The sequence below is a fragment of the Syzygium oleosum genome, unplaced genomic scaffold (genome assembly GCF_021117445.2).
Source record: "Syzygium oleosum isolate NSW1041296 unplaced genomic scaffold, Sole_v2.1 Sole_v2.27, whole genome shotgun sequence".
In the NCBI taxonomy this organism is placed as follows: domain Eukaryota; kingdom Viridiplantae; phylum Streptophyta; class Magnoliopsida; order Myrtales; family Myrtaceae; genus Syzygium; species Syzygium oleosum.
The window spans coordinates 4,314,297-4,330,279 of record NW_026607511.1 but is presented as its reverse complement, the minus strand read 5'-3'; the positions used below and the strand labels follow the sequence as shown (position 1 = coordinate 4,330,279).

Genomic DNA, 15,983 nt, shown 5'->3' with positions numbered 1-15,983 from the left:
TTTTTTCTTTTTCTTTTTTCGCGTGGACGTCACGACTAATTAAAGGATAATTTGAAGTTAATTAAAGGAAGTAAATCCAATTACGACCGAATGGGCATACACGTAGAGGAGATATGATAAACGTGGGAGGCCAAGTTGGCTTGCCGTGCACTTTGAGGCGATGTACCTAAGTCGCTTTCTTACGTGTGAACAGCTTTGAAATAGATCGCCGTGCACTTTGAGGCAAATAAGAGCAAACAAAAGGTTGGAATGATGAAACAGATTGACGTTTTTACGACTTTTGCCACGTGAACCGTGTCGGTTGCGCCTTGTCAAAAGAAGAAGAAGAAGGAGAAGATGGATCGTTGACTTGACTTGAACTCTCGCGCTTTTTGATTACTTTTTGAGTTAATATCACCAAAAACTCCTATATGTATACTTATGATAAATTTATACTAAATTAATTTTTTGATCACCAAAAACTCCAAACTAGTACACTTATGATAAATTCACCCCAAATTAATTTTGTGACCACCAAAAACTCCAAACTGGTACGTCTGTGATAAATTTACCCAAAACTAATTTTTTTTACCACAAAAAACCCCAAACTAGTACATTTATGACAAATTTACCATCCGTTAGTTTCTGTTAAATTGGATTAATACCACAAAAAATCACAAATTGATATATCTATGACAAACTGAGGGTAAAACCCCATAACACCCCGTCAATTGTCACATGTCATCCGACTTAGCAACTTGACAATAAAATTTAACGGAAACTAACATAGGGTAAATTTGTCACAGGTGTATCAGTTTGGGATTTTAGGTGGTCAAAAAATTAGTTTATGGTAAATTTGTATAAATGGAAAAAATTATTTCTGAACAGAAATTGTTCTCAGGATCTGAAATATTACCATACGCACTCGAGCGAAAAAAAATTATGACACTCAAATGAGCGCCGTACAAAAGTTATGACACTCATATCATTCTTATCCCCATTTAATACGAGAGCTTTCTGTCTATAGTTTGCACTATATTAACTATGCTAAGCTTTCGGCAGGATCCTTGGATGTTTGTGGTGTTTTGATACGCGGTCCCGTTACCTTCACGTCATGGAACGTGGTTTTGGTCTTAAAAATTCTGAAAGTTCTTTTGACCTCTAGAAGCTATTCCTTTGCGCAATTAACTCGGTAAATTCTGTCCCACCTTCCACGCATCATACTGATGGAGTAAATTTCTCGGTAAAACGTGGGGATCTTTTGGAAGCTTTGGTGAGAGCGTGGCAATTTGATTTGCATTGTCTTCTTCCTAGCGATCTCCTGTCACTCGACCGGGGTCAAGCTATCCCACATTGTTAACCTGAGCTTTATGTGGGAAGTCAATATGCATAATGACGGTTTCAGCTCCGAAATTCCCCCGTAATTTGGCCGCTTGTTTCGGTTGCAGAAGTTTTTCCTTATAACTTAATTAGTATTTTTCTTCTGACAAATTCTATTGTCTAGGGGTGATTTGTACAACTCTATATAACAAGTCTCACGAATCTAACTCAATATATATCAAATTTAACTTTGTTGACGAAGACTTTGTTTAAAGAATGCAGATTTAGCCAAAGGACACAAAGTCCACGTTACCCTATCACATTGCTTTCTCATGCAATTCTTGTTTGATTCCCCTTGGATAAGGATCATGTCGTGCGACTCCAATCTTAATTATTACCCAATTGCAGTCTTTTTCCCAAGATGCTTAATGTTCATTTTTTGTTTGTCTAGTTCTAATTGGTCTTAGGTGATTGCTAAGAATAAATAAATTATTTCCTAATTACAGTCTTAGGTGATTCCAATTACGATCGGATGGGGCTATACGTGGAGGAAATTTGGTCAGTGTGGAAGGCAAAGTTGGCTTGCCGTGCACTTTGATGCGATGCGCCTTAGTCGCTTTCTTACGTGGGAATAGCTTTCAATTCTCACCTTCTTTTTATGGTCTTTTTCTCTACTTTTGCTTTTGGAAAGTATAACACTGAACACCCTCTCCCCGGATTTTCAATAACGAAGGATTATCTTTCACCCATCAAGCACCAGCACATAACCAGTCAAATCAAGTAAGGACACGTGGTGTGTGTCTAATAATTGCCTAAAATCCGGTATTATGATTTTCCCTAATTGGGTCTTTGTTAATAATTCCTTGATTCCAGGGAAATAAGAGCAAACGAAAGGTTGGACGAATGAAATAGATAGACGTTCCCACGACTTTTTCCATGTGAACTGTCTCGCTTACGGTTTGTCAAAAGAAGGAGAAAAAGGATCGTTTACTTGACTTGACTTGAGTTATCGCCCTTTTTCAATTAAATATCCTATGCCAACAACAACCTGTTTACTTTTATGACTGGCTATATACCTTTTGGGATTAAATAATACCTAGTTTTTTATAATTAAAATAATTTTTAGACAGTATTAAAATGTTAAAGATCATGATATATTAGCGCGGACTTTGTCATTATTAATTAGTAATTCATCCATGAGTATTCAAGATGCAAAATTCAATTTGCATATTAATATAACAAGTTAAACGCCGGCACAACATGGATCTAAAAGGTAATAACTTGAAATAAATTCTTCTTTACCAGAGTAGAGATTTTGCTCTCTTTTATGTATAAGCACTATTTTCAATTTTAATAATAACAAACAATCTTCCAAAATGTATAATTTATAGAAAAGATGTATATTATAATTCATAAATGAAAGTAAAGGTTATTATAAGTTGTGAAATACACCTACCAACACGTACGGTTAATATTCCTTCTGAGTACTAGAAAGTCAATATTTTATATGTGCGGAAAAGGCTAATGCAGTCGCCCCTACTAAACGGCCAAGAAATTCAGGGATTGAAAAGAGACGATTGAAAAAAAAAAAAAAAACTAGGCCCCCATGGCATTTTCAGCTTTCGTTGACTGACTTGATCACCAATCGTTACCTTGCATGTCACGGCCTTGTAGTTTTCTCAAGTCGAGAGGCCCTAAAAAGATCTGGCACGATTATTCTTGCATTGATGACATCAACATATCTTAGTATGGGAGAATATGTATTATATATTCGCGAATTGTTCCGAAACAATGTCGCAAGAAAACCAAAAGACACTCGAGCTGAGGGCGCTTTGCTGCAAATCCCCATGGACCTTCCCAATAGAGATTGGGGTTTATCCAGGTCGTTCTCTTGCTTAATTACCATCATTGTTCTGTTAGGGGGTGTCCTAGCTTTGGTAGAAGCCGGCGGGGATGAGACTGATCGGCTGGCTCTGCTAGAATTTAAGGCCCAAATAGCTGATGCTGATCGGGTTTTAAGCTCGTGGAATGATACTAGCCACATTTGCGATTGGTACGGTGTCACATGTGGTCGTAGACACCGCAGAGTCACCGTATTAGACCTCAGCTCCGAGAACTTGTCCGGGGTCGTGTCGCCCCATATTGGTAACCTAAGCTTTCTGAGGTTGGTCTATCTGGATAACAACAATTTTCGCTCCGAAATTCAGCCACATTTCGGCCGCTTGTTTCGGTTGCAACAGTTGTTCCTTAATAACAACTCTTTTGGCGGACAAATCCCTTCGAATCTCTCCCATTGCTCTAATTTACTCATTCTTAACTTGGGCATCAACATGCTCAAAGGAAATTTGTCTCCAGAACTCGGCTCCTTGTCCAAGCTCCAAATATTTATATCTCAAATGAACGGCTTAATGGGAAACATTCCGCTGTCGTTTGGAAACTTATCATCTCTTCAAGCCTTTGCAGCAGCTTCAAATAACCTTGGTGGTATGATCCCAGAGACTCTTGGCCGATTGAGAAATCTAAACTTCCTCTCTCTCGGCAACAATAAATTTGTCGGTATGATTCCTATCTCAATCTTCAATGTTTCCACTATGACAATCCTTGATGTGGCCGGAAACCAATTAGAGGGGGGCTTACCCAACAACTTAGGTTTCACTCTTTCGAATCTCGAGAGAATCTATTTGAGTAACAACCATCTTACTGGACCCATTCCCGAGTCAATATCCAATGCCTCTAATCTCGTTTATATTATAATCGCGGTGAATAACTTTACAGGGAAAGTTCCTTCTTTCTCAAAGATGAGAGGGCTCTATTGCTTTGAATTTAGCGAAAACAACTTAGGAAGTGGCCAATCTGCTGATCTTGACTTCCTTTGCTCTTTAATCAATTCCACAAAATTGGATACAATAGGTATAAAGAGCAATGCTTTCGCAGGACCAATTCCCGACTGTATAAGTAACCTCTCTAGCACCCTTTCGTGGTTTGTATTAAGTCACAATGATATTTCTGGAACCTTACCGTCTGGAATCGAAAATCTGATCAATTTGGAATCCCTGGCAATGAGGGGCAATAACATATCGAGAAACATTCCTTCTGAGATCGGAAATCTAAACAAACTGAAGTATTTGAATCTCGGCCAAAATAAATTCTCGGGGCAAATACCAGAATCTATCGGGAATTTAAGGATGTTAACCAAATTGATGTTGAATAGCAATAATCTCCATGGCTCGATACTGTCGTCTCTGGGAAACTGCCAAAATCTACTTCTCTTGAACCTTTCTACCAATGACCTCGGCGGTAACATACCCCCGGGAATTATGGGCCTCTCATCTTTGTCGATTTATCTTGACTTGTCTCGAAATAGTCTTACCGGCTCCCTACCAGGAGAAGTTGGAAACTTGAAAAATCTTGGCATATTAAGTTTAAACGGGAACAAATTATCTCAAAAGATTCCAAGTAGTATCAGCAGTTGTAGAAGCATGGAACAACTATATGTGCAGGATAATTTCTTTGAAGGGCCCCTACCATTGACTTTGAGTTCCATGAGAGGCCTTCAAGTATTGAATGTTTCCAATAACCGTTTGTCTGGCCAAATCCCGGAATATCTAGAGTTGCTAAATCTGACGAATTTGAGCCTATCTTACAACGATTTCGAGGGTGCATTACCTACAGGAGGAGTTTTCAGAAGTGCCATTTCAACTTCGGTTGTTGGAAACAAGAAGCTTTGCGGGGGTCTCCCAGATTTTCAACTACCGAAATGCGACTACAAAGAGTCAAAACAGAGAAGAATAAGCAGAACTGCAAAAGTTATGGTATCCACACTCTTTGCTCTTGTAGGACTGTCTTGCATGCTTTCTTTGTTATACTTCTTTCGGTATAGACACAATAAGAAAGCATCAGCTCCAAGCTCTTCCGACGAAGGGCTTTTGCATGTTTCTTATCACAATCTATTGAAAAGCGACGAGTGGATTCTCCTCCACCAATCTAATCGGCATGGGCAGTTTTGGATCTGTGTACATAGGGCTTCTTGATCAGACTCAATCGATCGTGGCCATCAAGATTCTTGACCTGACACATCACGGAGCTTCCAAGAGCTTCATAGCCGAGTGTGGGGCTTTAAGAAGAATCCGACACCGTAATCTCGTGAAGGTACTCACGGCATGTTCTGGGTTTGATTTTAATGGAAATGATTTCAAGGCACTGGTCTACGAATTCATGCCAAAGGGGAGCTTGGAAGAATGGTTGCACCCAATTGCATCGCAATATACGGAGAGAAGCAAGTTGAGCCTACTTGAGAGAGTGAATATTGCCATTGATGTTGCTTGTGCACTAGATTATCTCCATCATCACTGTGAAACACCAATTGTTCATTGTGATATAAAGCCAAGCAATGTCCTTCTTGACGATGAAATGACTGGACATGCAGGCGATTTCGGACTTGCCAGGTTCCTCCCAGAAGCAATGCATAAGTTACTAGCCGATCCATCAAGCTCTGTCGGAATAAAAGGATCATTTGGCTACGTAGCTCCAGGTAAGGATGCACAAGTTAGGCCTTTCAGTTTATCTCTTTATATAGAACACGTTATAGTAGATGGATCCTTTGAAAAAGACAAGTGAAACATCACCGGCACAATATTTGAATAAATTATTCACCTTGCATCACTATGAGCTGTTGATTGCTGTAGAGTATGGCGTGGGAAGTACGGTGTCCACACAAGGAGATGTGTATAGCTTTGGAGTCCTCATTTTGGAGATGTTCACGGGCAAGAGGCCGACTGATGACATGTTTGAAAATGGGCTAGACCTTCATCGCTTTGTAAAGGCAGCTCTGGCGGACCGAGTGGAGAAGGCAATCGATCCCATTCTACTTCAAGAAATAGAGGAGTCAGAGAAGAGACGAATAGTCGCTCCGGAGGGCAAGAACAAAAGTTGGTGTAGTATTAAGGAGTGTATGGTTTCGATGATCGAACTAGGAGCCGCATGCTCTTCTAAGTCTCCCAAGGAACGAATGGATGTCGGCGATGCAGTGGCTAAACTCCAGGGAATAAGGAAGAAACTTCTTGAGTTCATTGTCATTGCTTAGTTGATGTCAAATCTGAACTACAAACGGATCATGGCTTCTTTATGGCCATTACTTCGTCTGAAATTGGATATGGAATTTTGCCATACATAGACAACTTGAATCTGGCAATAGTAAAACCACAAGTAATGGAGACTGGTGACTTAGCAATCCAAGGAAGATCAAATTTGGTTACGTTATCTCAAGCAAAAGAGCACTGTCCTTGAGCTGTATGAAAAATAAATGTACTTTGTTTGGCTTTAGCCCAAAAGATAGGGAAAATAAGAAAACTTGGCCCGTTTGTACCTGGAAACATCTGGTAATATGGACTTTTGTCATGCTCTCTTGCAAACTTGGCCCGTTTGTTTTGGCTTTTAAAACAAAACAAAAATAAGAAATGAATAAATGACTTTCTCGTAAAATTTAAATAATGTTTAAATTTATGAAAGCTTACAAAAAGGAATATGGTGATCATGTATAGGGAAAATACCACAAAAAATCTAAATTAAGTCCATTGTGAAACAAATATCCCAAAAAAATTTCGTGTCACCAGAGCCCCTAAATTTGCCCACTATAATACAAATACCCCAAACTTTTTTTGTGTTGCATGAAAACGTAAACATATATATTTGTGACATATATACTCTTTATTTTAGTTCAATCCATGGTATATTTGTCACATTGATACAAGTTCAGGGTTTTTTATTACACAAAAAAAGGCTTGGCATATTTGTGTCACAATGAGAAATTTTAGGATTTTTAGTGACACAAAAAAAATTATGGGTATTTATGTCACAGTGAGCATAATTTGAATTTTTTTATGATATTTACCCTTGCATATATCAATATTTATTCATCTTATGTCTACGGACGAAGCCGGAGTAGATAGAATATGGGTTTCCGTGATCACCATATGGCATGATCGTGCCACATGGCCCATATTTCTCCAACCGGCACTAGTTTTGATAATTATCATCCTCAAGCGTCCATCATTTATTATATTTAAGTTTTAGCTTAAGAATGGATAAAGAGCAAGTATATTATTCTTAAGTGTATTCTTCCAATAAAAGAAATAATTAAAAAATCTTCAAATACATTCGATTATCCTTCCCAAATATTTATCTTCTTCCAACTTATGTCATTGATTTAATATTTGAGAAAAAAACCAAATGAAGATAAAGTGTCTTTAAGTATATAATTAATCATTTTAATCTGAATATAATTCAAAAAGATTACTATATCATATTAAATGAAAAACACTCATAATTTATAGTTCTTGTTAACCACGTGAACAAAAGCATCAATTATCCATTTAACTAAAAAAAAATTGAAATAACATGTATGATAACTTATTTTATTACTTGAATAAATTCTATGTAATATTCACTATATTTAAGCATTACATATAAATAATAAAAATTGCGGACCATCTAAATTACATTTCAGTTAGTTTTGCTTACTTCTTTTATAATGCATTTATTTTAAATTTCACTTACTTTAAATAGAGCGTACACCATTTGAAGGAAAATTGTTTAGCAATAAATAAAAATGATAAACGAAAATATTCTTATCCAAAATCCACTTAATTTGAAATTGGGATCCTTTGGAAAAGAAATCAGAACAGAGATAAGTTTATGAGTTTTGCTTTATTAGTTTATTATTTGACAAGGAGTCAATTACATTTATCCAAGTGAAATTTGATATAGATTGAAAATAACTTCTTTTTTTATTTCAAATTATGAATGGAAAATCTTCAATTTGTCAATTCAACTACGGCGATAAAGAATCCTTTACTCTTTTTGAATGTGGGTTTCTCCATTTATTTCAAAACCTCGGATAGACGAAGACATACCGATAGTTTACGGAATTGTTCTCTCTCGGATACGGAATATTTTTCACGAATGCAAAGCTCTGTTGAATTCATGATGACCCTAAGGATTTGAAAATTTTTCTGATTGATTTGAGTTAAGCTATCAAGGCCCTAAAATTTTTCAGCACTTAATTTTCAATTATATCAATGTTGAAGATGAAAATACAATATGTTTAATAATAACTGGATATTGAATACCAAATCATACTAGTTTAACTAACTAATCAGGAGCACTTTTAATAAGTTTTTGCAAAGATAATTAGCAAGATTCTAAGTGCCAATAATTATCTTTTTTCTATTAAATGAATTAAGTGGCCTTTCCTTGTCTGGCAAAGTGATTTTCTGACTTAATTAAACCTGTTAAGCTTAGTCTAGTTATGATTATCGAATGTGTTTGATTTTACTTAGTGCTAAATATTTTAATTTTCATCGAGTTATCAAATAACCTGTAAATTTGGAAACTACTCTCCTCAGATTTACTCTTGGTAAACACCATTTTAATGTATTGTAGCATAGGTGAAAATTTTGGTACTATACATAAAATTGAAATGCAAATTGGTGAGTTACCAATCACTTTAACATTGAATTTAAATATTAGATAGTAATTTCTTTTATTAGTTAAAAATAAAATTGCACCAGTAGTTACCCTTCGGACAAGATTTTTTAATCCACACGTAAATATACAAGCAAGTCGGGTCGGGAGTTCTTTCACAACATTGCTTCTTAAATAAATTCTCACATATTTCACAAAACAAATGCCATATATTAGACATTACCAATCGCAGATACTTTTCATATAAAATTTAGTAAATTTTTCTATAATTAATGTTTTTAAACAGGTCAATCTATTGACGGTAGCAGTTTGTGACCACGTTCAACTCTCAACCCCTTCGGCTTCCGCCTTCATCGCTACGTCTCCAGGTCTCTGCATCTTCAATGCCTCCCGTCTCGGCTCATCGCTCACGGACTCTGCTGCATGCACGCTGACCGCATCCGCAGCAGCCCGAGCTTTGATTCGGTCTTGCCTTTGTCTACTCCGGCTCCGCGAGGTATCATTTGCAGTGCGTTTCGAGCTCCGCTGCTCCTTTCGCCACCTTCGGCGGACATGGCGGTGGCGCTGGCGGTAATGACGGAGGAGGAGGAGGAGGCGGCAGAGTTGACGGTGACGATGGGAAGACAAAATCGGTCGTGGATGGAGCCGAGGAAGCCTCAGCTGTCTCCTCTGACGTCATAATTCTCGACGTCGGAGAAAGCCTCGCTTCTCTATATTTCTCGCACTTTATGTGAATGTACAAGCTAAAAAGCTTCAATTTTGTCTATGCACGTTCAGCTTTCCTTGCCTTATATCGCTGAAGATTTTATCCCGTAGTGCATATCATGTTTTGTTTGTACGTCACTTTAGTGTCTCTGTTTCGTCTCGGCAGGGAATGACTTGTGGGGGATGTGCAGCGAGTAGAAAAATCAAGTGAGTTTACCATTGCTTTTTTTTCTTGTAATTCTTGAAGAGAGTTTGCTATTATACTCTCTAAGGTAACTAGGATCGTCCATTTTCCATATGAAAAAAAATAATCGTCATCAACTTGAATTAAACTTAGTGTGACAGAACGGTCATCCACTGGATTACCCTTCTTGTCCTCCCATGAAAGTAAAGAGAAATAAGGTCACAAATGATCTCTTATGTTGGTGGAAAGAATTGCAGGAGAATTGGCTTTCATCATTTTTCGTGGTAAGATTTTAACCGTGTGATTTTTCTTTTTTCTGCTCTAACATTGGACAGCCACAAGTATCTGCCACCCGCGTCAATCTTACAAACGAGACAGCAATTGTATGGCCTGCATCTGAAGCCAAGGCTATACCTAATTGGCAAAAAGAGTTGGGAGAAACACTTGCAAAGCACTTGGACAAATTGTGGCTTGTAAGTCTAACCCTTGAGGTTCGCAGTTTTATTCACCATCTGCTTGTTGTAGTAGAATGACGTTTCGCTGACATTGTTGAAAATATCATTGCCGCATATAACTTACCTTTTGTCGCAGATTTTCTGTGTCGATGACTCCACCTACTAGTTGGAAGTACAAGCTTTTATATCGCTTTGGCTTGTCACTAGTGTATATCACGAGTTAGGGTTTACTCGCTCAAGGTGCGATTCCTTGTCATAAAAACAAAAGAAAAAAAGAAAAAGGTGACGGGGAAAGTAACAAGGAAAGCTGTTGGAAACGTACGGTAGACAGTTTTCTTTTGAAATATGAACTGGTGACTTTAGGAGCTTTTCTTTACTATGGAGAACCTCAGTCACGATTAGACCAAGACTAGAGTTGTCGCTAGTACAGAGATGTTGCTTGCCAAAATTATGCCAGCCCTCGGGTTGCTACATTAGTCCAGCACGGTGCTTGCAATGACTATACCCTTTTCTATGTCATCTCGACTCGAGTTTCACGTCATTGGTCGGCCTTGGCTTTATGAATCTCCGTTGCTCAATGAGATTAGTCCAGAAATTCTTACTTCCACTGTGCTCAACATGGAGGTGGAAGCCCTGTTCCTCATTGAGATTTTGGGATTAAACAAGCCACAGAGTGCCATTATCATGCGATACAGCAAATACTGTACTTATTTTAGTGTTGGTATTTGGCATTTACAATGCATGACAGGAGAGGAGGACCGAATAAAAGTTCATAGTTCTGGCGAAACTTATGCATATCAATTTGAAACCCTGAGAACCTAGCTATGGAAAAAGAAACAAATTGTGAAGGATACGGACATTTTCCTTGTGCTAGCTTTCCTTGTGGAAGAACCATATTAGTTTCGCATGGAGACTGAAATGAGGTCCGTGATTTGACCGAACATATTAATTTGATAAGGTGGTTTTAGACTCTAAGAATCCTCGCTACTTATTCTTGTTGAACACTTAGATGCACGTCCGTTGACAACTAAATTTTTGTCGACACGTTTAGTATATTTCTAAAATGAAAATAAGAAAATAAATTAGATAATAATAATAATAATAATAATAATAAAAGTCTTGGGATCATTCTTCAAATTTCTCTCTCTCCCCCACCTTGGTCTCTAAGCTTCAGCGCGCGCGCGCGAGGATGTGAAGTGAGCAAAGCAGAATCGGAGAGTGACGGAGATCACGTGGACAAAGACGCCATAACAGAACCCTCTCTCTCTCTCTCTCTCCGTGTCTCGGCGCGATCTCTTGTCCGATTCCGCTCCCTCATGCTCCGCCGTGAGAGGGCGGCGCGTTGGCAGAAATGGACTGTCATACGCCACTGCTCCTCCTCCCCTCAGCCGCCGCATCCGCCGGTAACAACGACTGGCTTCCTTCGGCGTCCGCGCTCGTCGTGCTCAACCAGCGGCTCCCCCGATTCAATCCTCTGCTCTGGAAGCGCGCACAGTTACGTATGTTTGCCGATGGGAGAGCGAATCTCGGGTGTACGACGAAATGCCTGAGTTGTTCTGGCAGTAAGATGCTTTCGCAATCGGAAACAGGGAGAAAACGGCCATAAATGGAGTTCGATTGAGCTCAGCTTTGTCATTTGTCAAGCTCTACGTTACTGGATTATGGCAACGAAACTGAAGCTAAGTTTTTCTCGGATTCTCCGATTTTCTATTTTCAATTTTTGATTCAATCACCGCACTGATTTCTCGTTTCTTTTGTATTTCCCGTAGTTTCGTCCTCGTTTCTGAAGCTCCTTTTCATCAAGGACGATAAACATGGCTACTGATAACCGTCGTGCTCACCGGAGACTCTGTTCGCTTCTGTTCGTAGTCACTATCACCAGATTTTCAACAACCGAAATGTGACTCCAAAGAGTCAAAACGAAGGAGAATAAGCGGAACCTAAAAAATTCTGATATCCACAATTTCTGCTCTCGTAGGAGTAGCCTGCATTTTCTCTTTGCTATGCTTCTTTTGGTATAGACACAATAAGAAAGCATTAACTTCAAGCACTTCTAAAAATGGGCTTATGCATGTTTCTTATCAGAGTCTACTTAAATCAACGGGTGGATTCTCATCTACAATTTGCTCGGTGTGGGCAGTTTTGGATCCACGTACCGAGGGCTTCTTGATCAGACTCAGTCGATCGTGGCCATCAAGGTTCTCAACCTTACACGTCATGGAGCGTCCGAGAGCTTCATAGCTGAGTGTGGGGCCTTGAGAAGAATCTGACACCATAATCTCGTGAAGGTACTCACGACATGTTGTGGGTTTGATTTTAATGGAAATGATTTCAAGGGTCTATGAATTCATGTCAAATGGGAGCTTGGAGTAATGGTTGCACCCAACTGCATCACAATATACAGCGAGAAGCAAGTTGAGTCTACTTGAGAGAGTGAAAATTGCCGTTGATGTTGCTTGTACACTAGATTATCTCCATCATCATTGTGAAACGCCAATAGTTCATTATGATCTAAAGCCAAGCAATGTCCTTCTTGACAATCAAATGACTGGACATGTAGGCGATTTGGGGCTTGCTAGGTTCCTCCCAAAAGCAACGCATAAGTTACTAGCCGATCAATCTAGCTCTGTTGGAGTAAAAGGATCTTTTGGCTATGTAGCTCTAGGTAATGATGCATAAATTGGGTCGTTTAGTTTATTCTTTTATATAGAGCACGTGATTGTAGACGGATACTTTGACAAAAAGGCACATGAAACATCATCGACAAGATATTCTAATCTCAATTATTCACTATGCATTGTTGATTGTTATAAAGTATAGCGTGGGAAGTGCGGTATCCACAGAAGGAAATGTGTACAGCTTCGGAGTTCTCATCTTGGAGATATTCATAGGCAAGAGACCGACAAATAACATGTTTGAAAATGGGCTGGACGTTCATTGCTTTGCAAAGGCAGCTATGGCGGACCGAGTGGAAAAGGTAATCGAGCCCGTTTTGCTTTAGGAATTTGGGGAGTCGGAGAAGAGACGAACAGTCGCTCTAGAGGGCAAGAACAAAAGCTTGTCTCATATTCAGGAGTGTTTGGTTTTGATCATCGAAATAAAAGTCGCTTGTTCTTCTGAGTCTTCAGGCAACAAATGGATATCGGTGATGCATTGACTAAACTCCGAGGAATCAGGAAGAAACTTCTTGAGTTCATTGATATTACCTAGTTCATGTAAAATCTGAACTGCATATGGAATCGTGGTCTTCATAATCATTGCTTTGTCTGGAAGTGGATATGGAATTTTTCCGTTCAAAGACAATTTGAATATGGCAATAGCAAAACCACAAGTAATGGAGACTAGTCACTTGGCAATCCAAGTAAGATCTATGAAAAATAAATGTAATTTGTTTTGCTTTAGCTTCTAATATAAGTACCTCCAGATATCTGGTAATATGGACGTTTGTCTTGCTCTCTTGCAAACTGGGCCTGTTTGTTTTGGCTTTTAAAACCAAAAAAATTTACTAAATGACTTTCCTCTATGGTTAAATATATAAAAGCTTATGAAAAGGAATATGTGATTACATGTATCAATATTTGTTCATCTTATACCTATAGGTAAAGCCGGAGCTGAGAGAATATGCGCTTTTGTGATCACCACATGGCAAACTTAACCTCTATGATTGCCACATGACAAACCATATAGCTAATCGTGCCAGATGGCTCATATTTATTCAATTAGCATTAGTTTTGTAATTTTTCATCCTCAAGCGTCTATCATTTATTATATTTAAATTTAAACTTAAGAATGGATAGAAAGCAAGCATATTATTCTCAAGTGGATTCGTCCAATAAAAGAAAGGGTTAATACCTTGGAAAAACCCAAATTGGTATATTTGTAACAAATTTACCCAAAACTAATTTTTGAGTTATCAAAAATCTCAAATTAGTACACCATGACAAATTTAACCCGAATTATTTTTTGGGTTACAAAAAACCTCAAACTGGTATATTCATAATATATTTACCCTCCGTTAGTTTTTGTCAAATTTTACTGTGAAATTGCTAAGTTGAATGACACATGGCAATAACTCAATTGACATGGCAAGTCCACGTGGAAATCCATATTAGTTTAACATAAATTTGTCATAGGTTATCAATTTGGAGATTTTGGTGATAAAAAATTAGTTTGTGGTAATTTCATCACAGGTGTACCAGTTTTGAATTTTTCGTGGTGTTAACCATCAAAGAAATAATATAAAACCTTGAATTACATTTCCATTATCCTTCCCAGATATTCATCTTCTTTCGACTTATGTCATTGATTGTATATTTGACAAAAAAAGAAAATAAAGATAAAGTGTCTTCAAATATAAAATTAGTCTTTTTAAACAGTAAATAATTCAAAAAAATAAATATATCGTATTAAATGAATAACACTCAAAATTTGAAGTATAATTCTTGTTAACTACATGAATAAAAGCATCAATTATCCGTTTAACTAAAAAATAAAGTAAAATAATGTGTGATATATTATTTTATTACTTGAATAAATTCTACTTAATATTCACTAAATTTGAGCATTACATTCAAATAATAAAAATTGAAAATTATTTGAATTACATTTCATTTCATTTTGTTTACATCTCGGCTCATCGCTCACAAGCTCCGCTGCATTTACGCTAACTGCATCTGCGGCCCGAGCTTCACTTTGGTCTTGTCTTTGTCTCCTCAGGCTTCCACGAGGTTTCGTTTGCACGCGTTTCGAACTCCGCTGCTCCTTTTGATGACTTGGGCGAACATGGCAGTTCCGGCAGTGGCAGTGGCGGTAATGGTGGCGAAGGAGGAGGCAGCATGGCGGCGGTGAAGTTGACAGTGAGGATGGGAAGGTGAAATTGGTTGTGGATGGAGTCGAGGCAGCCTCAGCTGTCTCTTTTGATTGTAAAAGCTAAAGCTTCGACTTTGCAATATATTGCTGAAATGTTATTACGGGGTACATATCATTGCTTTTTTTATTTATTTATTATACTCTATTGAAAATATGTCTCGAGTTTGATCCCAAAAAAGAAAGTTTCCTAATTCAAGTAGGTTTCCTATTTTTAATGGATTTCCCAATTAAATGGTTTCTTAGTTAAAGAAGGTTTCATAAAAAAAGATTTTCTATTTTGGATCCAATTCTTACCTGTACATAAAAAGTGGATGTTTATTGTGAAGAGTATCAAAGAGAAGCTTCTGCTTGTGAATTACATCAAGAACTTTTAGTGTTGAAGCCGATTAAATCTAGTGGTAAGATTTGTTCACTCAGAGTGTTTGAATGACTCGAGTGTGGATGTAATTTCCATTTCATCACTTGATGTATATTGGAATTCTCTCATCGTGAATATAGATTATTATGATCGAAGCATGTAAATTTAGTGTTAATTTATTTTCTTATTCTGCTTATTTTATTATTCGATCACTTATTTCTGTTATGTCGACGTCCTACGACTTTTCCGATGTGAGCTGTCTTGCTTACCACGGTCCGAAGAAGAAGAAAAAGCAGGATGGTTGACTTGACTTGAACTTGCTCTTCTTCAGTTAAATGCATCTGCCAACTGCAACTTGTTGACTTTTCTAACTAGCTATGTTTTTTTCTTTATAAATGCAATAATCTTTTGAAATGAAAATTCTAGCATGTTATATAATTAGTATTTCTTTTCTTACTAATTCTACGATCTAGGAGTGATTTGCACAACTCTATATGATGAGTCACAAGAATCTAATCCAAAATCAATTATACATTTATATAAACTGACATGTCATATTTATGCAGAGAATAATAAACTTATGGAAGAGAAGCTTGTTATTTTCTCTTTAGAGTATAATTTAGTTTTGAGG

The 15,983-nt window shown here is 37.7% G+C and overlaps 2 protein-coding genes and 2 pseudogenes across 2 annotated transcripts; all 4 read left to right on the top strand.

Annotated features, from left to right (window-relative positions):
• Nucleotides 1-3,146: 3,146 nt before the first annotated feature.
• On the top strand, nucleotides 3,147-5,188 carry LOC115691441 (LRR receptor-like serine/threonine-protein kinase EFR). Its single transcript, XM_030618066.1, has 2 exons — nucleotides 3,147-5,111; nucleotides 5,180-5,188. Exons 1-2 carry the CDS (start codon nucleotides 3,147-3,149, stop codon nucleotides 5,186-5,188), a joined length of 1,974 nt encoding a protein of 657 aa, XP_030473926.1.
• Nucleotides 5,134-6,382, top strand: LOC115691442 (probable LRR receptor-like serine/threonine-protein kinase At3g47570). The gene is made up of 2 exons (XM_030618067.2): nucleotides 5,134-5,830; nucleotides 5,985-6,382. Exons 1-2 carry the CDS (start codon nucleotides 5,293-5,295, stop codon nucleotides 6,380-6,382), a joined length of 936 nt encoding a protein of 311 aa, XP_030473927.1. The 5' UTR covers nucleotides 5,134-5,292.
• Nucleotides 6,383-7,378: 996 nt separating this feature from the next.
• On the top strand, nucleotides 7,379-10,147 carry LOC115691443 (copper-transporting ATPase PAA1, chloroplastic-like; annotated as a pseudogene).
• A 1,329-nt stretch (nucleotides 10,148-11,476) lies between these two features.
• LOC130135066 (probable LRR receptor-like serine/threonine-protein kinase At3g47570) lies at nucleotides 11,477-13,132 on the top strand (annotated as a pseudogene).
• Nucleotides 13,133-15,983: the final 2,851 nt, after the last annotated feature.